General features: G+C 36.7%; 2 protein-coding genes and 1 long non-coding RNA gene across 5 annotated transcripts in view; 2 read left to right on the top strand and 1 right to left on the bottom strand.

The window, feature by feature from the left end:
* Positions 1 to 1,430, top strand: part of LOC103711723 — a 5,153-nt gene extending 3,723 nt beyond the window's left edge. The window contains 2 exon segments of the mRNA XM_008797981.4: positions 442 to 480; positions 482 to 1,430. Coding sequence (XP_008796203.2) covers positions 442 to 480; positions 482 to 1,243 — 801 coding nt within the window. The 3' untranslated portion in view covers positions 1,244 to 1,430.
* LOC103711725 lies at positions 959 to 4,700 on the bottom strand. 2 transcript variants are annotated; one of them, XR_005514482.1, is made up of 4 exons: positions 4,516 to 4,700; positions 4,265 to 4,433; positions 2,391 to 4,159; positions 959 to 1,058 (listed from the first exon to the last, which is right to left on the bottom strand). It is a non-coding gene; the product is annotated as an uncharacterized LOC103711725 (long non-coding RNA). The 2 variants fall into 2 exon arrangements; XR_604820.4 differs by having other exon boundaries at positions 4,265 to 4,411.
* On the top strand, positions 4,074 to 26,585 carry LOC103711724 (dnaJ protein ERDJ2-like). 2 transcript variants are annotated; one of them, XM_008797983.4, is made up of 11 exons: positions 4,074 to 4,127; positions 5,092 to 5,319; positions 5,411 to 5,506; positions 6,958 to 7,078; positions 7,180 to 7,286; positions 7,425 to 7,642; positions 12,057 to 12,234; positions 12,581 to 12,700; positions 18,746 to 18,832; positions 21,328 to 21,438; positions 25,633 to 26,585. In XM_008797983.4, the coding sequence occupies exons 2-11, from the start codon at positions 5,134 to 5,136 to the stop codon at positions 26,446 to 26,448; spliced, it is 2,040 nt and encodes a 679-aa protein (XP_008796205.1). In that variant the 5' UTR covers positions 4,074 to 4,127; positions 5,092 to 5,133; the 3' UTR covers positions 26,449 to 26,585. The 2 variants fall into 2 exon arrangements, with proteins under 2 accessions (XP_008796205.1, XP_008796206.1); XM_008797984.3 differs by lacking the exon at positions 4,074 to 4,127 and adding an exon at positions 4,823 to 4,841.

The raw sequence follows: 26,585 nt of genomic DNA, 5'->3' as shown, positions 1-26,585 counted from the left end.
ATTACTATAGAAAATCACATTTAATTGAGCTTAAAATATTGTGTTATCTTTGCTTGCAATGCAGAAATGTGGTGGTGTGGTTGACTAACATCTTCTTCCTTCAACTCATGCACTTTTACAATTCAAATGCCAATATAACTTCTGTGCACATGGGTAGTTCATATATTTATTAATCATATTAATCATATTATTCTGTGTATAAAGTAAAGCCTGCCAAAGCAAATATCCAAGTAGAAATTGCAATCTTCCTGAGACCATGTGGCAAACTTGAAATCTCTATCATTTCATTGATTTGAGCCAGCTGAAATTATTTTAGTTTTTCTTGCACATGCATGATAAGTGTTTTTAACATATTTCTTCTGAATCAAGTCCCAAGATGTCGGCATCGCCATAAAGTTATTCAAGTTGTACGATAACATCTGATGTTGTAAATTTTTGTAGGTGCCAGGAAAGACTGCACAGGAATGCTTCAACAGAATCCCATGCTGACCTCGGAACCCCAACTCAACCTCAACCTCGTTCAAGGGCAAATAAATTGAATTTTTCTCCTGTAGGCAGTTTTACTTCGTCAGGAAGTAAAATGAAAGAACTTATGGTGACAAAAATGAGAAGAGTTAGAAGTAGTAAACAGAAGAGTCTTATTGCACGGAAGACAGCAAGGCATTTGCTAAGGAAGCACTGCCTCACTGATCGAAGCCAGGAAGCAGATCATTTCTCAAATTTTGAAACTTCACCAAATTCTGAGATTATGTCACCTGAAACAACTGATTGCATAACCAATCCCTCCATTTTTCTCCAAAATTGCAATGAGAGATCTTCATCATCTCATAAAAGAATGCTCTCAAGATTCAGGACCAGCCAGGCTGATCCAAGTCCTGAAGTTCTGAAGCAGATAAAGAACATAGCTCTGCATGAGAAGTACATTGATCACCTTCACTGTAGAGATGCAAGGAGAAGAACGTGCACCAAGACTGCAATCCCTGTTGCCGATAGGTGTAAGAAGACCACCAGTAAGTTGGAAATTGGAGCTCTCAAAGCTGCAAGGACTGCTCTCATCTCTGAGGCAAGAGATTATATCAGCCATTTTCAACAAATGCAGGCTAATTTCTTGGAAAACCATGAAGTTTTGACACTGATGACGAAAATGCTGACGCTGATGATTATGTTGATGATGATGATGATGATGATGATGATAAACGAATATAATGAGCAAGCAGCCATGACAATGTCACCTCCAAAGTGAAAATTTCTTTGATTGCCTTTGTTGATGAGAGAGAAGTTATACTCATTTTTCCATTAATGGAATAGGCCACAGCGGTCTGTTATACCTGCTACTATCAAAAACCTGTTGAGACGGTTGTATGCCTTTGTAATTTTTAGAAGATAAATGCAATTGCTTCCATGTCTATTTGATTAACCAACAAAAAAAAGAGTAAATTCTCTTTGAAGTATCCTGTGTACTGGTGATAACCATCATAAGTATGAATTGTGAATAGTCTAAAGCACTTGAATAATCAATATTATCTCAAAGAATCTCCTTTTTTTTTTAATCAACCATAATGCAGAGTCTGTGATTAGATTCAAATCCATTCAAATCTAATCACAAGCACCACAATTGGCTCGTGGTTATCTTTATAAACCCATGCTGTAGTGTCCTCTTCCATATAGGCTATGGGCCGAGTTTGCTTTGACACCATTTGTAACAATACAGGATTTCACTCAAAAGTACTAGTCAGAAGACATTTTTTTTGAGCTTCTTAGTCATGTATAAGGACCCCAAAATCTTTTGGGCCAATAACCGATGTGGGACTAAATACACGCCTGCAGGATCCTCATAGTATTTGTTCGCATGTTCTTCAGGCACTTTCTAAGGTCATCCTTACGCTCTTTGATAATGCGATGGCATCCTTACGCCCCAATCAATAGGTCCACATGTTTGAGTTAGGTTGAGTTTTTGGTTCTAAGATCTTAGTGACAATCTTAGCTGAGCCACTTGAGTTGACCATTATATTAGACAAGCTTCTAGCACATGCATTTGGCTGGATAGACTTTGCAGTTGACCTAACACTAGTAAATATAGAAGCATCAAGCCTAGATAAAAATATATATGGTAGCATTCAGCCTAGATAATATATATATAAATATACATACATACATACATTTCCACTCTCACACGATATTATGCCCTCTATCGGTACGGCACGGTACGACACGGTTGGTACCCAACTTGTGCCGCCGAAAAAACCGGTACGGTGCCTGGTATTGGTTCCTCCGACCTTAGCTGTCGATATTCTCTCTAAATATTTTGACCCATGACAAAGAACTGTGTTGTACTATGTTAATAATTGATGATACCAGTTAACTTACACATGTCACTTAAATTAACTTACCTCTTCTAGATATAGGGCCGCGATTTTTGGATCATGCTCCATCGTGTAAACATATTATGTAGAGCGGCCAGATGTTCGTCATCCATATTGATTTCAGCTACAGTGTACTGAAATCGAGGGTTCAGGTAGTACGCTGCAGATAGAGTTCATTATTGTCTTAGTAAAATTGTGCAAGTACAGGAGCAAAAAATGATCGAGTTACTTCAAAAATAATTGTACATTATCTATAGAGAGCACTTTTTTCATATTTATAATATTTTAATGTATTAATGTTTAAGTAAAACATTAATATTAGTTATAAAGTACTTAGAAAAATAATTTTTATTTAGACAAATATAGAACTCTTATAAGGGTGCTACATATAATTTTAAGTCTATGGGCATGTGTTCATCACCATTTATTTTGAAATTTATTTGAATTTGAACTTAGGCTTGGGTGGCCATAACCATACCTAAATTTAAACAAATTGCCATCAAAATAAGATAGCAAATAACATGCATACCTCCAAACATGCTATTATTTTTAATTTTTTTGAACATTATTATATTTATTATGATTTCTTAAACTGAATATATTTTTTTAATTAAAAAATTACACTATCAATGAAAAACCATGATTTCTTTTTCAATGCATACATTAGTCTTTAGATCTACAGCATATCATGAAGTTATGCCAAAATACAAATTTTAAGTATGGTTTCTTCTGATTTTACTAATTTTCACCCTATTTTAGGCATAAAAATATAAAAAAAGAAGAATGGAGAAAAGGGAGGAGATTATACTTGATTGGCTTGGTGTTGGGCTAAAAACCAGAAAAATCAGTCTCCTTCCCTGATTTTTCATCACAAAACCTAACCTTCTTTGAAAAAATTTTGAAGAAAAGAGAGAGGAATGGTATAGGCTGCCTTCTCCTCTCTTTTTGGTTAGGGGATGTCCCTTTCTGATGCGAATTGGGTCGTACCTGGTAGAACTAGGCAGTTTTACTCGATTTGGAGCAATTCAGGACGATTCGCACCGAATCCAAACCATTTAGCCAAATTTAGTTCGATTTGGCATATATTGCTCTATATATGCATATATACATATATTTGTACATAAGTATGTATCTATCTACAATATGTATGATATTTTGACTTCAAGAAATTTGAGTAATGAAGTGCTCAACCAATATGAGTGACAGTTTTCTTCATCACATCTTCAAGCAGTTTGAACATTGAAAATATGATAAAGTTTGACTGCATATATCAATCAAATATGATGTTCATTTTGGCTTTATTTATACAATATATAGCTTTTTAATTTTAGATTGTGGCAGCTTGTAGATATTTTTGTATTGTTTGGGACCTCTTTTTAAGGACTTTATCATCATTATTTTAATATTGAATTTAAACATTTTCTTTCAATTTAGACTAATTTTGTCTAAACTTTCAGGTTAAACGAACACATACTTATGTAAATGTGTACATATCTAGACATATTTATATCCAATATGCATATTCATGGCATGATATTTAGGCATGAGAGAAGAAAGGAAAATGACTAATCCTTTATTTTTTTTTATTGTGAGGGCCCGGTTCATTGACCGGCCCGCACACAGTTGGGCCGGTGGGCCGGCCCATTAGCCGTTGAGGCTAACTTTCCCGGGGCTATAAAAGCCCTCAACATCCTTAAAAACAGGTTTTCTAAACCCACGTCGTTGCCGCCGGAGAGGGTCGTCGCAGTTCATCCCCGGAACCAGGTAAGCCCCCCGACCACCTCGTTTTCCCTTTCCTGCAGTTCCTCCTCCCGATCCACTCGGGAGGATAGATTAATTAAAAAGAAAAGAGAAGAAACGAAAAGAAGAAGAAGAAGAGGAAGGGAAGGGGAAGGGCTTACCTGGGGTCTTTCGACCGCGGATCCGTCGCGGGGAGCGGTCGCACGCTCGGCCGCAGCCGTCCCGAGGGCGTTTCTGGCTGGTCGCGGGCGTCGTCGGCCTCGGCCGGTCTCCTCCCGAGCTATCCAACAGGGAGATCTTCCCCCTTGCTTCGCGGGAAAAGAGGGAGATCTGATGAATCGTGAAAAGAAAAAAAGAAGAAGAAAAGAAGAACAAAAAGAAGAAAAGAAGGAGGAGGGAAGGGGCCACTTACCGGTGGATCCATGGCCGTAGCGCCGCCGATCCTCGGTCGGAGGCCCTTCCTTCGCTCCCCACGGTGGGGTGGGCTCCCGTTGGTCCTCTCCCGAGCTCGCCCTCCTCCCTTCGCGGGAGAAGAAAGGAGAAGAAGTCGGGAGAAGAGAAGAGGAGAAGAAAAGAAAGAAGAAAGAACGGGAGAAGCTTCGGGAAGAAACAGGAAGAAGAGAAGAAATAATAATAAAATAATAAATAAATAAATAAAATAAAATAAAATAAATAGAAAGTAGAGATTAGCAAATAATTGATTTTATATGATATTGATAGGTATTTTGACGAACAGAGGTTAGTAACCCTAGCACTGATCTTAAAGTTTTACCTTGGATACCATCGGAATATTATCAATGTACCTAGTCATCTTCCTTTCTCAATAAATTTGAACAAGCAATAAATAATTTTTTTCCTTAGTTAATTGTCTCATAATTTGTGATTGCAACCGTGATATTTTTGATCTGTTCTGTTAAATATACAATGCTCATTTTGATTGCCAAGTTGCAGTCATCTCTTTGTGATATATCTTGACTCCCTTTTGCAGATCATAGTAGTTGTTTTATTTTGCCAACATCATAAGGCATCAATGGCTGCATCAGAGGACAACAGCTCTCTGTTTCCAATCTTCATCTTAACAATAATGGCACTGCCTCTAGTGCCTTACACAATTCTTAGGTTATTCCGTGCTGCTTCTAAAAAAACAAAGGCCATTCATTGCCAGTGCTCTGTATGTTCACATTCGGGGAAGTATCATAAATCAATTTTCAAACGGGTAAATATTACATTTATGGTTTCTTCTAGTTTATACCTGGAGGTTGTCACATTTGGTTTAGTGTAATGTATACCTTTTGATTTACTTGCAGATCTCAAACTTCTCAACTGGTAGCAATCTGACACTTTTGCTGCTCTGGGTCATCATGGGAATTCTTGTTTATTACATTAAACATATAAGCCGTGAGGTATTGCAAGTACCATAACTTTTATTAATGTTACTTGACTCTTTATGGGATTGCATAGTTGTTAAAAACAAGGTTTTCTGTACCAACCTGCATGCTACTGGGCTCAGCATGTCCCATGTAGACACATCGTACAACTGCATCCCAGCTCCAGCAATGGACCTTGCATCAACATGGGACCTTTGTCACGATCATCAATGGTAGCCCCAGGCCCCAAGTCAAACTGCAGCCCTGCTCAGCAGACCACCTCTAGCAGCATCATCACTCATCTCACCCCTGCTCGCCACATTACCACTCTGCTCCACCTTTTCCCATCACCTCACCCTTTTCCAACCGCTACCTTTTCTGTATATTTTCTGGTGCTTCTCACTCTATGGACAGTTGCTGAGCTTTTGCTTGTTTTCTTTTTCCTTTTTTGTTTAGCTTTAGGTGTTGCTGGGAATTGAGTATAGCCTTCTCTAGGAGGTGTGGCTTGTGTTTTTGTGTTCATGATGTTGTAGGTGTTTAGCTATCTATTTTTTTCCACCTCAATGTCTCGGGTGGTGCTTGTTGCTCAAACTACTACTACTAGATTTTTAACAACGATAAATCTTCATAAGTATTTAACCTTTGCTTTGTATAAATTTAGCCTCACCAGTTCAACTCTTTTTTCGCATCATCATCTAAAATTTTCATCTTGTTCTCGTGTCTTTCTGTTCTTATTTTTGGTCCTTCAACACAATCTACCCGCCCTTGGCATAACCGTCCTTGGACCTTAATTTCTTATGCTCAAAAGTTTCATCCGGTTCTCCATTTTACTATTTGTAATATTGTTAACTTTGGGACTTATTCTGATATACCAATTTCCAATCTTATCCTTGTGGTTTAAACCATATCCACCTTATTATATCTTTTAGAGAATATCTATTACATTTTCTATGCTCTCAAGGGCATGCTGAGATTACTAACACTTCAAAGGAACCTTAGCCTACTCTCCTTAATTTAGTGAAACATGCCTTTGTCAAACCTTTTGTTGTATATGTATTGGACATGGACTGTTGTGATCTCAATTTATGTTAGATGATTAATGCACCTTGACTTTTGGTTGTCGAACTTCTCTTGTTTCTCTCTTAAACAAGGAGAGAAAAAAAAGAGCTAAACCAAGGTGGTTGCATCCAAAAATAATACATATTCACGAAAATTCCTTTAAAGGTGGGAAACAGTGAAAGTCTAGTGAAAAATATCTAGCTAATTATATTTATATGATAGTAGATATGTCTTTGGTTGTCCCTCTATTCTTTATGTGATAGATCCAAACTAACAGCATGAAGGCAGAGCCAACTTATGTTAACAAATTGTTGATAAATCACTGAAGGCATCTTAACCATATGGTATATTAATGTTTCTATAAGCGGTATCATCATGCTATGATTTCGCTTTGATTGTTTGTGCTTGGCATATCTGCTGTTCTTCAGACTCAACCATTTGAGCCATTTGACATTCTTGGATTGGAGCCGGGAGCTTCAGACTCAGAAATAAAGAAGGCATATCGAAGACTCTCAATTCTGTACCATCCGGATAAAAATCCTGATCCAGGTTGAAAGTCTTCCATATGTTAGACCATCCTTCATATCATTATTTAAGCAATTCTGAATGTTTCTCCTTGTTCTGACTTTGATCACATGCTGATGTTCCAGAGGCACATAAGTACTTTGTGGAGTTTATATCCAAGGCATACCAGGCTTTGACTGATCCTATTTCTCGTGAAAATTTTGAAAAATATGGCCACCCTGATGGCAGACAGGTAAAACTCCCCCACTTGCGAGTTTGCTTGTTCACAAGTGGGTATTTTTCTGATTGAAGGCTTAAGTTTCTATAAATTGGTTCTATTTTCAGCATTTGCTTTTGAGCTAAAGGTACATCATTATATTACTGTGTTTAGGGATTTCAAATGGGAATTGCTTTACCTCAGTTCTTACTGAATTTTGATGGAGCATCTGGTGGAGTACTTTTGCTTGGGATTGTTGGAATTTGCATACTTTTGCCTTTGTTGATAGCAGTTATCTACCTCTCAAGGTCATCAAAATATACTGGAAATTATGTCATGCATCAAACTTTGTCTGCATACTACTATTTCATGAAACCTTCTTTAGCTCCAAGGTATGCAGCACCACTTGATGTTTTCCCTAATATATTTAATGATTTAATAAGTATTGTACTCTTTGTTTGAATTTAATTATTATAAGTTGCCAATAATAATAGCTGCATAAGTTTATCAGCTCATGTTCTTCTGTGTTGGTGACTAACTGTTGCTGACTGGGCATCGCCGCCTTAAAGCATTTGAGTATCAAGAGTTCGAACATCTGGAAGATCTCATTAGGGAATTTGCCAATGTATATACCTTAGCAAATGATGCACTCCCAAGTAGCAGGAGCATAAGTCACAGATTAAGCGCAATAGATCTGTATAAACATTAAAATTGTTATCAATTCATGTGCAAACTCATATATTTGAATGAAATTTACAGAAGGCACAGTAAACAAATTATGTGTATGCATTACCATATGCTACTTTAATTATCTCTCACACTACTTGGCACTTGCTAGTTCTGCACTCAGACTCAAGGTTGGTCATTTGCCAAGAGTCTGCCTTTAAAGATGCTAAACTATGGTATATGGCTTGTGCAATGCGTCTGCTAATGAGAGGATGGGAACAGCAGAGCTTTTGTACTTTATGCCCACAACTATGTGGATGATTCAGTAAGGTGTGACTGAGATGATACTTGAAGAAGGCGGGAGGACAATTGGCTTATGCTGCAGGAAGCAGTTCACCTTATTGGACACAGTTATCAGCGATATGTACATCCTAGACAGTGAAGTAGGATCAATTGCGATGCATTGGATGCTGGGGGCAGGTGGGGTGCATTAGTACTAGCATACTTGGTCTGGAGAGGTCAACCACATTTTATGCTGTGAAACACTAGTGAGACAATTGACTTGAGAAAACCAACAAATTCTAGGCATGCTTTATGTGTTAAACATGTGCAATAAGAATGGCGTCTACAATAAACCAAGATGGACAGGCCAGACTCAAAGAAAGTTATGATGGCAAAGTTGTGAGACTAGCAAGAACATGTGGATCTCACTATTTTGTAGAGGATTGCAGGAACTACAAAAGCTAAAATGAACATAAAAAAACTTAATGTGCCCAAAGTAACTAGATCATATTGAACCTTAATATGGCAAAAAAATGACATTGCACACTAAGCCACAAGTCCCAAGCTGTTCTTACATGGAGTAGAAACCAAGAAGTTGCCCATTCTTATGGAAGGACCAAAACCAAAGGAGGCAAATATTGAGGACTTGATGGGACAAAAATATGGAAATGGAGTGTCAAACCCTCTATTCAGGGCAAAGGAGGTTTTGGTTGTGATGAATCATAAGAAGGCTTCGTCCACTAAGAGAGGAACCAAAAATGAAGTATGACAATTAGCAAGTATCATTAAAATACCAAAAAAAATATTACACTGGTACCTAACAGATTGTAATCATGAAAAAGCATAGTTAAAGCCTCATAAAGGATCATATTGAGGAAAAACCTAAGAAGGATGTTGTAATCTTACATAAAAGAGGTGGGTGATCAGATAGAATTGAACTGATTTGGTGTCTCTGGTAGTTCATTGGTAGTGGTAGGCGAAAGAACGCACCAAAACTTGATTGTAACAAATAAGGGCTTCTTGTAGGGGAGGAAGGGGTCAAAAATTACCCAAATGAATCAAACTGCTAGCTCCAGGTAAAAAATATAATTTTGAATGTGTTGTAGGAGGCCAAAAAAAATGGCAATCTAACATGATCATTCAATCTTTTAGAACTCACAAAGATATGAACAGGAAACTGGAACTTTTTTTCTTAAAGGCTATTATAACAAGGATTATATGTTATTCTGCATAAAAATCATACTCATATTTATTATTAATTCATTATAGTTGTTCTTGAACTTTTATTCTTTATTTCCATGTAAGATTGCCATGTTTCTCAATTTTTTCTCTATGGATTTTTCATAAACTTGTCTTGGTGCAATGTTAAGGTTGCTCCTTTGTGACCTGAAACTCACGGGTTCGAAACCCAAAAATAGCCCCTCCGGATTGGGGGTAAGGTTACATGCATTCGACCCTCCCCGGACCCTGCAATGGCGAGAATCTCATGCATTTGGCCACCCCCTTTCAGAAACTTAATGTTCCAACTTTTTTTTCCAAAAGATTATGCTTCTTAGACAAACACATATTTATCTTTTATATGTATATCTAATCATGATAGATGCATATATAATCTCCCTGGAGAAAAGAATGTGTCTATAAATTGATAGGGAGCTGCACCTACTTCCCCTAAGTTCATAAATTGGCTACATTCTAAATGATATGTTATACTTGATAACTTTAATGGACGTTGGTACATGTGCCAAATGTAAAGATTGATAATGGGTACATGATTTGATGGTCTGGAATGTTAAAGAGTGCCATGAGTTGTTACATGTGTCGAAGCAGGGTTCAAAGTTTCTAGCTTAGACCTGCCAACCTGCCCAAACCTGCCCAAACCTACTCAAACCTACCCAAAATGAATAGGCTTGGTGAGGCTTCTTTATAATTTGATTAGATTTGGGTTAGCCAAGATCAACCAATTATAAATGGGTTGGGTATGGGTTTGACCGTCTAACCTAATGGGTCCTCATGGATTAAGCAAACTCTTAAAATCCATTCATGGACCTTTATAGTAGTCGAAATTGTGGGATGGGCCATGGCCTACTCTACGTCTGATTTGGTTGATCGGGAAGGCTTTGCAATTATTTTGAGAGAAAGAATTGGGCAGACCCTGATCCAATTTATTATAGAGTAGAAAATCTACAGTTAGCCAGAGTTAACTGAAGCAAACAAGGTGCAAACAAGAAAAGAGGGCAGGGTAAGAGAGGTGAAATAGGGCACCAAGAGACATTAGACTGGGTGAAAGGTTACAGGTCCGACTTAAAGATGTCTAGAACAGGTTTAAGTAGTGCTTGACCCTTCTTAGGGCTAGCAGCCGTTCAATTGAAAACAAGAAAAAACAGAACTCTTCCCAACCTTCTCCATTGTTCTAGCATGATTTCTGAATATTTTTTTTCTTTTCTTTCAATCCAAATACTCCAGCAAAGTACTGAGGCAATGACATCCACCCCAGATTGGGAATTGGTTCTAACATTGCACAGTCTCACTCCCTCCATGTTTTGCCTTCAGATTTTGGCAGATCTTCAATGCTAAGTTTATCCACAAAATACTTACAAATATTCAAGAGGAAACATTGCTCAAGGACAAGTGATCTGCAATCTCTTCACTCCTTCCACACAAAACACAAAACTGGGGAAATTCTACAAAATTAATGGTTAGGAGATGAATAAAATATGATGAAGAAAAGTTAAAGGGGTAGCATATTGAGGATTTATTACACTTTCTTCTCCACTTCAGCTTCTCACTTTATTTGGATGCTCCACCCTAGATCCCCAAATTTTAGCCCTATAATTGATAAGTAAAGCACTAATTGGATTGGCAGGTTGGCTATGGGTCCATACTCCATACAAAATAAATGTATTGAGCATGATTTATTCTTTCCAGTCCAACTATAAATGGGTCTGATATCGGTTAAGAATTTTTTGACCTGAACCAAATTTTACCCAACCCAATACCCAATCCATTGCCACGTCTATTTTCAAGTATCTAGAACCTCGGCAAGCTCAAATTTTGAACATCTAGATAATACGTCTGTGTTCTTACCTAGTATCTATGCTTCTTACTACATTCTTAAATGAGAGAAATTTTATAGTGAAATAACAGAAATCATATGAAAGAGAAAATGACTAGTATTTGTTTTATAACCCTGGTGACATGATCATCCAGCTCTTCGACTAGTAAGATAATTTTTGTGAAAAAAATAGTTATAGAAAGAATGTAGTTGATAAATAAAGCATGAGATCTCTTCTCACATGAATTTGTTGGAGAGATTGGTGATTGTTAGACTTATCACCATTTTGCTCTTTGGCTTCTGCAAATGGATGTGAATGCCTTAGAAGGTAGCTAACAAAGGATTACCTGTGAACATGCTACTTAGGATTTTCAACTCCAATTTAATGTTATCTTAAGTTTGTCTTTGTTGACAAAAAGTTGGTTTCTTATCTAACTTGGTGGGGCTTGTTGGCAACACTGCATTTATCTCATCTCTCTTTATCATTTGCTTTTCTTACAATAAGGTCTTAGAAACTGCTTTCTTTTTAGCACAAGGCCCGTGCACCTGTTCATTTTCGGTAGTTATAATTCCATCAAAGAATCGATATAATAAGATGTTGACAATACCTGTTTCATGGAAAGGTGATGTGATGAGGGACTCTCAGATTAATTAGCTAAAGCTGGGGCACAGATATATTGTAACTTGAGACCATCCAGTTATTTTCTGAATATTAACATCTCTGCATAACATCATCCCTTATTAATTCTATAAGGTGTTTTATAATTCTTTTCCTTCTGTATCTGATGAAATAAATAATGATACAGCAAGGTCGTGGATGTCTTCATCAAGGCTGCAGAATTTATGGAAATACCAGTTCGTAGAAGTGATGATGAGCCCCTTCAGAAACTGTTTGTGGCGGTCAGAAGTGAATTGAATTTGGACCTAAAAAACATCAAAACCGAGCAAGCAAAGTTTTGGAAGCAGCATCCATCATTAGTTAAGGTAGTATTATGTATCCATATTCAGCAATTCATCTTATTGTGTGCTGAAGATGCTGTAATGGTGTACAACTGTCTGACCATTCTTCAGCCCTTATGATATGACCACATTAGCTTCATTTACAGCCCACAAGGGCATAGCAAATTCCAACAACTATTTATACTTCAGAATTTAGATAGTTGCCAATGAGGCCCATCCTACACAGTCCAAAAGGAGTAAGAACATAGAAGTCAAACTCTTAGATCTCCTTGCATCATTGGCCTCACCAAGATTAATGATAATTCTTGTCTTTATTTTGTACTTGATGTTATCCTTCAAATTCTGTAGTCATTTTTTTTGTTGATTTCAGATGGAATTGCTGATTCAAGCCCAATTAACCCGTGAATCAGCTTTTTTATCTTCGTCTCTACAAAGTGATTTTAGACGTATGCTAGAACTTGCACCTCGTCTTCTTGAAGAACTAGTGAAGGTGATTATAAATCCTTTCTTTAACTCCTTACTTCTTATTTGTATATATTCTTCCATAATTAAATTTACCAGCTTCTTCTGTTCAACATAGCTATAAAAGTTGTGATTATAACATCTGCATTCATCATCCAAAGATTCGAAACAAAGTCCTTGACTGATATTATGGTTTTCTGTGTTCTGAATTTTGAGGACTGAAGTGTGATGTTTCAAATGGCATGACTAACCTTCCAGTTTCTTTCATAGCCCACAGCGATTCTTTGGAGGATTATTAAGGATTATTAAGTTGTCTAGTCTTTGACCACAACTTGGTGGAAAGTTTGTGTATTTTTTTTTCATATTATTTACTTTTATAGAATTTCAGTTTAATCTTGATATGACACAGCCTCCTGCCCTTCTTATATAGTGATAGCTAGTTGCAGTAGTGGAATATATGAAAGAAGGGTGCATATAATTTTTGTAAGCGTGTAGCTCATATGTTATATCTTTAGTTATGGATGGAAAAATAGATAGACAAGTGAAATAGAGTAAGATGCTAAGTTCAAGCAGAAGAAGAGGTAAGCAGATAAATGTGTAACCCACCAAAAAAATAATTATCTTAAAAGTTCCAATATCGTTCATACATTACTTATGCAATATCTAATTTATCATTAATAAAATCATAGCAATCCTGATATTTCACTTCAAATCCTAAAAAAAGATGCTTTATGGCTGCCTTTCTAATACTTGATTCTAGCTTAGCTTCTAGTCATGGACTGTCATACCACCCCGTACCGTACCAGGTGGGAATTGGTATAAAACTAAGTTTGGGTCAGCACAAACCTTGTACTAAGGTATGCCGAGACGTATGGAGGCGTGTACCGACTTGTACTGAGGCATACAGAGATAAAAGGTGAAAAAAAAGGTTAGAGGGCTGTTTCAATACGAGGTGTGTACCGTACTAAATCGGTAATATATCAGTAAGTACCTAGATTGCGGACCATGCTTCTAATTACTTTGAAGCATATTGAACCAAAAACTTCTATAGAACTAGACTTTGTTCAGTAGATGAGACATCAAATATAGTGACTTAAAGTCTTTAACTGGAATCTTTTTACTGCCTTTGATGCATGAACGCTAACATGTGATCCAAATCACATGTAGAGGAGGCAGGCGGCGGGTGGGTGGGCAGGGGTGGGGGGGGAGAGGACAAACTGCACTATACATAATTTGATTAGAATGTTTCATCTCCTATTGTTCTATATGATTGGAAGATTTCTTCTCTTGTTGGTAACTGCTAAATAATTAGTACTATTTTAAGCACATGCAATGCATGTGACCGAGCATGGATAACATTCAAAAGGTGACCATTTATGTGTGAAGAACCAATTCATAAAATACTTTAACTACAACCCCTTTATTCTATTAGGAATACAATGATTTTAAGCTGATACATAAAATCACAAATTAAGATATAGGTGCAAATGTTTCTCCAGGCAGTTTGCGAACTTTTTTCATTGCAGTATACAGCATTAGAAAGTTAATAGACTCAGACTTTGAGTTGATTTGACCTAGTATGTAGTTTGAACTTGATAGAACAACCTTAATTGACATTCTCAATAACTAATAAAGAATGCTTTTCTTGGTAACAAGAAACTTGACGTGTTCTAAGGATTGCCGCAACCTTTGTCAGGATTTTTCAAGAAAGCTAAACAATTATTTCTTTTGTGCTTAACCTCTGCTTTTTTCCTTTTTAATTTTCATACACACCTAGATGATCTTCCAGACATGGTTAAAGATTGATTTTAGAGGCAAACAAGAAAAATTCACTTTTTGAAGCTTTATTCAGTAGCAAAGAGCCCACATATTCCTAATAGTTGAACAACTCCCAAATTCATCTATAACTACATAAATTCTTACTGCCTGTAGCAACCAAAGAATGAAGTTCTTTATGACAAAACTTTAGTGCTTTAAAAATAGGATTCTCTCAAGAACACCAAAGTTACGAAGGATTTTGAGTTATTGATTTAACAATAAATTTATCTAAGTTTAATGACTTGTAATTTAGAAATACATTACATAATATATGCTCTCTTACATATATTTTTGCATTATCTAAACTCCTGAACAGTATCAGGATAATCTTCGAAAAGTTCCTTGAGATAAATAGGTTATTTGCCAGATAAACCTGAATTATTGAAAATAGTTGTAAGATGTTTAAGTCATTGAAAAAAAAATTAAGCAAAAAGTGATGTAAATATTATTAAATGTGTTTATAAAATAGGTTAATGATGTTGTATACTTTGATCCTCACAAATATTGATGCATATAGTGAGAATTGTTCACAACCTTTTCCTAGGCAAAACCTCAACATGGTCATGGTTGATATATTACATATAAGAATCTTATAGAACTACACTTATTAAATGTCCTATTAGGATATAATTATGATATCTTTATCTTTCAATGTATAAAAATTCCTATTAAAATATAACTATGATATACTTATCTTTCAATGTATGAGAATTATCTCAATTAAGGATAGATTACTAATAACATTTAATAAGATTCAAAAGTTGCAAGCAACCATACATGCAGGACATATCTGGATGTCAACTCTTGATGAGTATGCACTTGATAAGTATATTCTTCTCAAGTCTTGACCAATAAGATTGTTTCTCCGTAGATCATGTGATCCTAAAGGTCTAATAAATTGATAATTGTTCTAATTCTGAATTTTTATAGTATTTGGCAAAATGGCCCAAAAGGCATACCTGCATGCGAGTAAAAAATAATTAATGATATATAGCATTTTTAGGACATTAATTTTATTTTAATGAAGGATATTGAACCCTTCTGTTTAGTTATGAATTGGCAGAAGTTGATAAAAAAGGTTAAGTGTAATGAAATCAAGATATTTATGAAACATTGTCACACCTAATGACCTAAATAACCATAAATCCATTATATGATTGTCTTGCAAGTTAAAAAGAAAATGTTCTTTAAAGAATGTAGTGCACAAATAGTACGTGGACTACCCATGCAAAATTCTTTTTTTTATATTTTAAAACTAAAACAAATAAGTTTTTTTACTAACTGATCTAAACCCTTAATTCATGATGATATGACAATTTGACTTGTCAAACCTATTGATATAAGAAAATTGATGCCTTCATTCCATTCCCTATCTCCAACTCCGCACAAGGCCAACATATCTATCTTTGACGAGCAAAGACAGTTGGGTTTTGGCATGCAAAAATTAAAATTAAAATTAAAATTTTAAAATCATACATGAGTGTCTAAGTCGCAGAGCATTCTAAAGGAACCAAGGCACCAAATATGTGCAATTTAGGAATTAAATAAACAAATTAAAACTGCAAAACAATTTTCTCCTTCTGAAAAAGGAAAAAAAAACAGCTAAGAAGAGAATGAAAAAGTGGGGAGTGCATGAATGTAGGTTCCGTCCTTCCCTTTTCATTATTGTCCATTGTTCATTAGCTCAGATGCCTGACCAAAGAAATAATGAACACCAATAAGAATTCTTAGATATTGCGGAAAGGGATGGTAGAATCTATCATGCTCTCTCCTTTCCTCCTTTTCTTATTTCAAAGATAACATTCTAACTTCAAATTTCGCTCCATATTTGTACTCTTACTCCTCGTATCTGAAATTTGAACATGGCTCAGTACAGTTTTATTAAGAAATTTACCAACTTAATACAGCAACAAATCCTAAACATATGAATTGTATCATCATTTGACAAAGCTATCAAGAGACCCTCACATTAAAAAGTCTCCCACCAAATCTGGAGTGAAAAAATAGGGCATAATGTAAGAATCACTAATTTCCTATTGCGGAATGCTATGGGGCAATCATTTTTTGTGCATAAAGTTACTAAACCAGCATTTGATGAGACTCTTAAGAATTTTTGGTGTGCACTAACTGAAGTGGTCCAGTCCATATTAAGTTTCTATTTGATAATTGGTGTTTGAGCAATGCCAAGACTATAAATGTTGCATCATGTCCTATCATCTGTTGCAATACATGAATGGCCAATTATTTGAAGATGAACCTCATCTGTTTCAAGTTTCAACACAAACTGCAAGAGAATTAAATGCAGTGTTCATGGGCTAAGCAGTAATGGAGCTTATTTAAAGGCCTAAGCGTACAGCTCAATTTATATTAGGTTGTATGTAATGCTAGCAGAGGGTTAATAGAGCCTAACATTTTAATTCTGAAATCCTACCTTCTTAGTCCCAACAGCACTTTACCATGAGACGGTCCCACAAGTTGGAGGTTTCTTAGTTAAGAGTTCATAAAATGGAGTGAAATACTTGTAATACAAGGAAAATAAATTAATTCTGTAGAGGGAAAACTAAGAGTTAGACATCATCAATATATTGAAAAGCATCCACCCCACCATTTAATTGAGAAAAATAAAGCAAGAAACATTTACATTTTTATAATTTATGAAAAATATTTTATATGAAAGTTGTACTACTGAAAGCCAAAATTTTTGGACCAGATTTGTGCCTCTGAGAGAGAGAGAGAGAGAGAGAGAGTAATTAAAAATGTAAGTGCTCTTTGGGATTTTATCTTTGAACCGGATATGTGCCTGAGAGAGAGAGAGAGAGAGAGTAATTAAGGGGGAGAGAGAGAGAATAAAAATAAGTGCACTTTGGGATTTTCTGTCCTTGTGGGCCCCACACGCTTAATGGTAACAAAAAGAGCTTCTGAAATGAATTCTTACTGGAGAAGCAAAGACCGGATCTAGTAATAAGAGGATACAAGTAGAATTTTCCAATGTATAGAACACTTATGGAAAATAAAATGGTATGGACAAAAACCAGGGTGCCTTTTTTCCTTCACATAGTAGTATAGATATTGGTGCATATCAGCAGGACAATGTCACTTTTAATTTCAAAAACATGTTTATAACAGTGACATGCTTGACATGTATGTTAAAAGGTGTGCAGCACTAATAAGTTGATAAGTATCACATAGACCTAAGCTTGTGGTGATATTGATCTTGAAACAGAAAATTATTTACTTGCTCAATTCAATCACGGCTCCAGGGCATTGGTATTGCAATGATGGAAATATATGGCAGTATAATAGGTTTTTTTTTTTTTTTGAAATGCTTCAAAAGAACTAGAGGGTTAGTGTCAAAAAGAATTCTCTTCAGTGGTGAGTTAGACGTTTGGACATGCATAACACATGTCCAACTCAATGTTATGTGTTAAGTTTTTAGGGCATGCAAGTCCAAGTGATTGTTTTAATAACTCTGGTCTTTTGTGAGGATCCAAATGGTTAGGATTCTTTGCATTAGATATGGTGCCAACTTCACCCAAAGCATAAGTAGATATGAAAGTGGAAATATGAAGGGATTCTCTTCACTAGTGCATTGGAGATGTGGTCAATGTCAACTCTTTTTATAGGAAGATGATAGAACAAGTTGCATTCATTCTTCAAGAAAATTTATGTTGTTTATTCTACTAGCTTGGACATATTGACATTTGCACAAAACATTGGTACTTGTGAGATTCTCCAAAATGTAGCATCTTGGTTTGTATTAGCTCACTTCTGCCTTACAGTTTGAATATTGTGGGAATAAAATATTGGATGTTGGGCTGGATTCTCTGCCATCATAATACAAAATAATGGATAATAATTAATAACAGCAAGATAACAGTGTTATGTCATTATGTCACTGTTCATAGAACAAAATGTTATTTTTTGAACTGCATGGAGAACTAATATATATCTCCTCTCTCTCTCTCTCTCTCTCTCTCTCTGTAACAAGCCCATTTAACCTGTATTTTCATTTGATCTCATTAGTCAAAACACTTTGCTTTATCTCTTTTTTTCCCCTGCTGGCTGAGAAAACCTTGGCAGTTTCCTAAGTGATCGACATGTACTTCTAGATTTACATGTCTGCCATCACGCTCATTCTACAATTTTCCAATCTTTTGACTTAACTACTTTCATATTTATCTTTTACCTGTGTAATCAAGGAATTTTTACAAAAGAATATGTTGTACTGCACCCTAATGCATTTTAGTATGTGCAGATTGCTGTATTACCACGCAGTGCTCAAGGACATGGATGGCTTAGGCCTGCAATTGGGGTGGTTGAGCTTTCTCAGTGTATTATTCAGGTGCTTAATTAGTTGCATTTCCTACCTTTTTTTGTATGTACAAAACAATGTGCCAATCAGAAAGAAGAACAAAACAATGTGATTTCAATTGCTTATAATTTTGACTAGCCATGCAACTTTTTTTTTCTTTAACCTGACTTGGATTTGAAAATATCAATTTCTCATTTTACAGAACCTTTTCTTTAGCAATTTTGCAGATGCGTATTCTTCATGCTACTGATTTTGACATTCAAGCGCATAACAGTTCAATTTGTAGTTACTATAAAGCTCAGGATAATAGATCCCCAATTCGTGGTTTCAGTTCTCTGAATGTTTTCCATGGATGTCACTGTTTCCAGATAAATGGTATTAGGCTCTGCTTTTGATGGATCACATCGAAAGCTATTCTCTTTAGCTTATAGAGACATCATTTCTTTTCCTCTTCTTTCCCCCCCCTGGCTAGGTGAGCCTTTTTTGTTAAAAGAAAAAAATAAAGAAATCTTTTTCCTGGAAAGAGGCATTTAGCGTTGCCCCTTCTCATGCTCATATATTCCCTTGGAGAAAGCATCTGGCATAAAAGCAGCACAACTGCAAAAACACTGTATAGAATAATGAGCATGAAGAAATGCTACCGCTTCCCTGATTCCTTGCTAATCTTGGATTTGGTTTTCACACCTTTAACATCCTTCATGCTTTGGCAGTTATCTAACTTGTGTTGCCCCTTCTTCTAAGTGGATTAACTGATACAAAGTAATCAAGAAATCATCGCTCCTGTAATTAGAATGTTTTGTGAATTTTTCCTTAGTTTTTCAATATTGTTGAACTTGGAAGCAGGCTGACTGGTAATGAGCAACCACCAAGAAAAGCTACCTTGGTTCAAAGTTCTTTCTTTACTATTTAACAGGGAGTGTTCCGAACAAGCCTAACTTGTTTGCCTCATCATCAGATTGATGTGACAGTTTGGTCTGTACATTCATATTATCTGTACCAAGTGACGAATTTATTTGCAAAACAAAAGAAGTGAAAATAGACAATACATTTGGTGGATCTCAATTTTGTTGCTGGTGATATTGGCCACATGACTTGGTTATTTTGGCTTGTACCAGAGACTTACTCTTTCTTGAATTCCTATTCAAATTTCAACATCATGGTCATTTAAAATTGCAATACAGTATCTCTTTAAAAGTTGATGAAAGTATTGTAACTGTATGTTTCAGATTTCAGATTTTTTTTTTCTGAAGGTTGTTTAATTTCCAGCTACATGATTTTAACATTTGCATCAGGAAGTACCTGATTTGTCAATTTCATGGTTGCAAACAGGTTTTAAGATAATCTTAATCAGCTGTTCGGTTAAGTAGTATAATACCCGATGATTTATGCAGTTCCGTATTTGCATTTTTCTCACGCATCATTAAATCTTGAAGGGGCCATAGCTTTATTTTATTTTCCATTCAGGAATCAGGATCTTCGAACATTTTATCTATTTAATTTTCTGGTGATCTTTTCATGGAAACTGGCTCATGGTGATCGTGCATTAAAAGTTCTTAGTCCTTACCTTGGTTCAATTTAAACATCTGATTGTTAATTATTGGTGCTTTTTGGAAGTAATGTGTTCCAATTGGCTCGGTGATCTGTAATTTGTGCCTTAGAAATGGATGCAATTCCCGATGTCAAACCTCATCTTTTTCCCTTTTCATTTGGTGTGTATTCTTGCCAAGTCTCGAGGAATTAAGAGGGTCATTTGTTGCATGATTTCAACTTTGTGGCTAATAAATTTAAGTCTCCCTGCAAGGGTACTGGTTGTTAGCTTGCACTGCAAGCTCAATTTCCCACAAAGTTATGTCAGCCAGGATTGCAATACCAAGACTGGATTTGTCTTCCAGTTGAGAGCTAGAAGAATATAATCAAACTGTAGAGGATCAAACCATGTTCGACAAAGTGTCACCCTTGGAGATAAGACTTGTTGGTTGTATATTAAATGTCCAAAGAATAATTTGATGCATTGACATCATTAAACATATAAAATTACAACATTTTTAGGTTTGAAGTTCGTTTTTTGGATGATATCAAGCATGCAGAATATTTCGGAAGTGTTGAAGATGGAACTGCATGTTTGAATTTTAAATGTACTTGACTAACTTGATCTGATTAGGGTCAATTCTTGAGAGGTGTATTCAACTTGTTGATTTCTCCAATCCTAAGATTTGCTTCCTCATCCTTCGTCTTGTGTCCAATACTTTTCTCTGTTATCTAATTCTTGATATGTTGAACTAGTAATTGGTGTTATTTTTATTTTTTTTCTATTTTCCTTTATTTTATTTTTATTTTTTACTTTTTCTCTGCTAGTCAGTAACTTCAATGGTTAACTCCATTGTTACTATATACTGATATTTGCAATAGCACTGAATACTTCTACTATTTTCATGCAAGTTTTCCTAACTTTTCTGCTCTTTCATTGGTTTAAATTTGATACTAATCTTTGTTGGATTCTTATGCTGATTTGTTCAACTGCACAGGCTGTACCTCTCAGTGCGAGAAAAACAACTGGAGGAAATCCCGAGGGCATTGCACAATTTTTGCAGCTCCCACATTTCAATGAGACAACTGTGAAAAAAATTGCCCGCAAGGTAAACAATGTATAATCAATAGTATATACCATATAACAACTTTTGTTCCTCTTTGTTGTAGAACGGAGTTGACCATAATATGTGCATTGGACATTCAATTATTGGGAACATGAATCTTTTGCATGGTTGACCTCATATAGGGCTGACATTTAGGCTTGGTTGGCCTGAACTGAACCTGGCCTAAACCCAAGATGTAGTTTAGATCAAGGTGAACAGTATTTGTTTAATTTGGGTTGGGCTTGGAATGAAAACATGTCAGCTGATTTGAAGTTGAGTAGGGCCAAGCTAACTGCCTGATTCACTGTCAGGTAGGATTAAGGATTGCCAATTAAGACCCAAACTGTGGCCTAATATGTGGAGTTTGAGTCAAGAAAGCAATTTGTTTGTGTAATAGAATTGAGACAATCGCACTATCAAGCTCATCTTTCTTCACCTTTGGCCCTAGGATTCCACTCACTCCACTACATGATGTAAATGATGCACCGTTCACAAGGTAATACTTTTGGTGGATTAACTTAACAAAACAGTTCTATAATTTGTCATAATAGCTTGCATGCATTTATTATCTCCCAAGTAAGTTTTTGTCCAATAGTGGATATGGATGTAGGATTATAAATTGGGTTTGGGTCTAACATATGGACTTTGGCTTTTGGATGGATATGGCCAAACCTGAGCAGAACCCAACCAGTTGCCACCCCTATTCCGTTGGCAGTTTGTAGGCATTTCCTTATTCCAAATGTCTTTGAAAGCTTGCCTTCACTACTCCGTTGCACATTCACTCCCATACCCACTTCCAGAAGAGTTAAGATCGATCCAATATGTTGACAAGTATATAATTTCGTGATCATTATAGATAATTTAATGGCCTGGAATGGAGAAATGCTATTGTTAGCGTTCATGTCTATAGTCTTGTATGATGCAAAAGAGCTTAATTTTTGGTCTTGGCAAAGCTAACTTGTCCAATGGACTGATAGCAATCAATTATCATATTTTCTTTTGAGACAGAATATTTCTCCTATGTATTGCTATAGAGACTGTGATGCATCTTGATGTGTTCTTGTACATAATATATTTAGGACAAAGTTCATTCCATGTAATGATCTTGGAATGGACATTGCAATGAACTCTTTTAATTTAGAAAAGTGACAACTGATCTCCTCTGAATAATATCATATAAAAAATAGATTATATCAACAATACCCTTGTTACCATTAGCAGCTTCACTGAAAATTTAACTGAGCTCTATATACGAACTTCTCTATATATTATCGATTTAACAATTGAAAAAAGAGTTGGTTAAGATTTAATTAACCATCCATGACCACAATTGTTTACTAACCATTCAATGTGTAACAACTTCTCTGTCTGTTAGTTGAAATGTGAACATCATGTCAAACAACTCGCTGAAAAGCATAGTTGCTTTCTTTTCAGATTTCAGAACAAGTGCCTTAGTTCTTCCATTGGAAAGGAAAATTTGTTATCTTAAAAATCAGTATATATCTCATGCCAGCTTCAAAAAGAAAGCTTAGTACCATGGTCTGCTGTACCGCCCCTTACTACCCAGTATGGGGCATTACTATACCGTACTGGAAGAAAACTGGTACAAAACATACCTTCAAATGAGTACAAGTTTCGTACTGTTCCATACCGAGGCGTATCGAGGTGCGTACCGGTCCATACCGAAGCGTACCGAGATAAAAATTGAGAAAAATGGTTAGAGAGCTATCTTGGTAGAGATGTGTATCATACTGTACCATACCTGGATAAGTTACCGATATGGTACCTAGTACCGAGATTGCGGACCTTGTTTAGTAATAAGTACCTATTTCAGTACCCTGATTCCTAGCACAAGCTCCACCTAATAACTTGGCTAATTGAACAATGCTTTACCTAGTTTGCCTAATCTACTGTGTGAAATTGTTGTATTACTCAGTTCCTCCCACTTGCTTATTCTCTTTATGAGGTGCCTATTCTCTGTCATGAGCACCTTTTTATTTTTTTATTTTTGTTTCTTTTTTCTTTGGTATTGTGGGAAGCCAGAGGCTCAATGTCAAACAAAAATGCAACCAAAAAGATCAGCATGAATAAGTAACAGAAGCTCGGCTGGAATAGGATTGCTGTGACTGAGATCTAGGTTAGTCTTTAGCTGCTAACTAGTCTGTTGCTTTATTCTCCTCGCTGTAGACATGGCTGGCCTTGAAGAACATTAGAGAAGAACAAAGGTTTCTATTCTTTGTCATGAGCCCCTTCTGTAACATATTAATCAGAGTCATGAATCTGCTTTAAGACAGTGTTTCTAACAAGGTAGGCCGAATCAGTACTGGTAAGCGTACCGATCGACTACCAGACCGTTTCGGGCCGAACCAAATCGGTACCGAACCAGTACCACCGGTTCGGCCTGGTTTCTGATTCTTCACGCTTTTTTTTGAATTCTCTCTCTTTTCCGTCTTTTTCTATGAATTTAAGTCTAATCTAATGTTATTTTGTTGTTTTTTTATGTTTTTTTCATGTTTTCTAGTTACCCCTCCTCCCTTGAAGCTTTTGTGGCACCATTTGCATTGAAACTGGTGCCGGCCCTCGAGCATTCGCCCATGCTCCCAGCCAATATCACACTCTAGGAGGTTGGTTTTTCTTGATGGCTCCATTCCTACGAGGATGATATTTTTTTAAATTTTTTATTTATTTTTATGTTATAAATAATTTCTAGTTCAAAAAAATGTTTATTTATTGTAAATATGGGAAAGAAAGAATACCTTAATTAGCCTTTGGTCTTCCTTCTGATAGCCTGTGGCCTGAATCAATTTTTTTCCTCTAGCCTCTGCTGAATCAATTTTATAGAACACTCTCTTTTGAAAAACTAAGTGGTGTTGTTCATTTATAGCCGAACATTCACACCCTGTGGCCATTGGCACGGGGCAACCGTGCATACGCATTGTCGCCAAAATGGCCATAGTGCACGCGTTGTCGGCCAAATAGGCCACAGAGCACGCGCACAGGCCGTCGGCCAATTAGGCGACAATGCGTGCGCGCTGTGGCAAAAAAATTTCGAACCGATGCAACCGACCGGTTCGCATCAGTTCGTAACCGTACTAGATGGAACCATCCGGTTTCGAGAATGCAACTAGTATTGCTTATGGGGCCGGAACCGTTTTTGAAGGCCGAACCAGACCGGTTAGAGACCGGACCGGTCCGGTACGGGCTGAACCGGCCGGTTCAGTATACCTTGGTTTCTAACCACCATCCTCGTCCACCAGACTTAGACCTTGTATCATTGCCTATTCCTTGATTTCGAGAGGATTTATTGCATTACAAGAGCCACTGACACATATAATTTGATTCCTGAAGCTTCCCCAATAGCACCTTTCATTCATGTATTAGTGTTTATTTCTCTGGATGACTCATCTGTGATACTGCAATAATTCTTAGAAACTGCTTTATATTTCTCTTTCCTCATATCCAACATTTAGCTCCATCTTCTAAGCATCCTGCACAATCTCCTAATCTTCCTGGACTCAGCTTACCCTTCTAAGTTATGTATGATGTATTCATCAGCTAGGTGGATAACCTTATCTTTTTTTGGCTTATAGGTCTGTAGATTCCTTTGCTGGTTGAATTGGTATACGGTTAATGACTCACACCAACAAGACTGCAAATGCATATTAGACCTTTCAAATTCTTTCATGAGATTGTTTCCCATATTTTACCTTTAACAAATGTAATGTTTATTCTGACCTCTCTATTGCTGGCAACTTCAGTCATATCCAGATTAAATTTTGAAGCTTTTGATTTCTGAGCATTAATTATGTGCTGTATATTCCTTCTGGGGCATGTATCCGAGGCACTCAACACTGTGATAAAGATGTTTTGTTTTCAAACTACGAAATCAAATCCTTCCATGTACTACCTGCCCTAAAGTATTATCCTTGGGGCAGCAAATTTCATCCATATAGCTTCCCATGTACAGTCTTAGTGACCATTATGTATCTATCTGGAAATTGTAATCTGATTCAATGAAAACCTTCCCATCCTTCCCTGTAAGCAGTCTTATTGTTCTAGATGAATGTACAATTGTGTGGTCTCCTTAGTTATGGATTATGGGCGTTCTTTTGTCAACTTTCTCAACACATGTTCTCTGTGATTTGCTGTCATTTATCAGGTGAATCCTTAACTTTTGATTCTGTGCATCTTCTACAGAAAGTGCGGACGCTTCAGGAGCTACGAGACATGACTGTGGAGGGCCGTGCTGAGCTGCTGACTCAGGCTGCCGGGCTTTCTGCAGCCGAAGCACATGATGTAGAGCTTGTACTTGAGATGATCCCTTCAATCACAGTTGAGATCGCATGTGAGACTGAAGGGGAAGAAGGTATACAAGAGGGAGACATTGTCACGATGTATGCTTGGGTAACGCTAAGGCGTGGGAATGGTCTAATAGGCGCCCTCCCCCATACCCCGTACTACCCATTCCACAAGGAGGAAAACTTCTGGTTGCTGCTTGCCGATCCCATCTCAAATGATGTGTGGATGTCCCAAAAGGTCAGTTTCATAGATGAAGCTGCTGCCATTGCAGCTGCATCCAAGGCCATTCAAGAAACAAAGGAGAGTTTGGGTGTAGGTGTGAAAGAAATAAGCACTGCTGTGAGGGAAGCTGTTGAGAAGGTGAAGAATGGGTCGAGGCTGATTATGGGCAAGTTTCAGGCACCTGCAGAAGGGAACTATAATCTGAGCTCTTATTGTTTGTGTGATTCATGGATAGGTTGTGATAGGAAGACGAATGTAAAGCTAAAAGTTCTGAAGAGAAGCCGGGCAGGAACTAGGGGCCATGTGGCAGAGGAAGGGCCAGCAGATGAAGGTATTGAAGAGGAGGAGGAGGAGGAGGAGGAGGACTATGACGATTACGAGAGCGAGTACAGCGATGATGAGGATGATGGGAAGGATAAGAAGAGCAAATTGGCTAATGGTGTTGCCAAAGGAGACTCGAGTTCTGAAGGCTCGGGCACTGATGAGGAGTGAACTTCTGTTTCTTTCCCATGTTTCATTGTTATCATGCTGATTGACAATTTTTTTTTTTTTTTTTTGGTGAAAAACGGCATTTCATATAGCTACAAATTAGATGTTTAAATACATATATCTCCGCTGTTGTTTGATTA

Source organism: Phoenix dactylifera, chromosome 13, assembly GCF_009389715.1.
Source record: "Phoenix dactylifera cultivar Barhee BC4 chromosome 13, palm_55x_up_171113_PBpolish2nd_filt_p, whole genome shotgun sequence".
In the NCBI taxonomy this organism is placed as follows: domain Eukaryota; kingdom Viridiplantae; phylum Streptophyta; class Magnoliopsida; order Arecales; family Arecaceae; genus Phoenix; species Phoenix dactylifera.
This window is presented reverse-complemented; position numbering and strand designations above follow the sequence as displayed.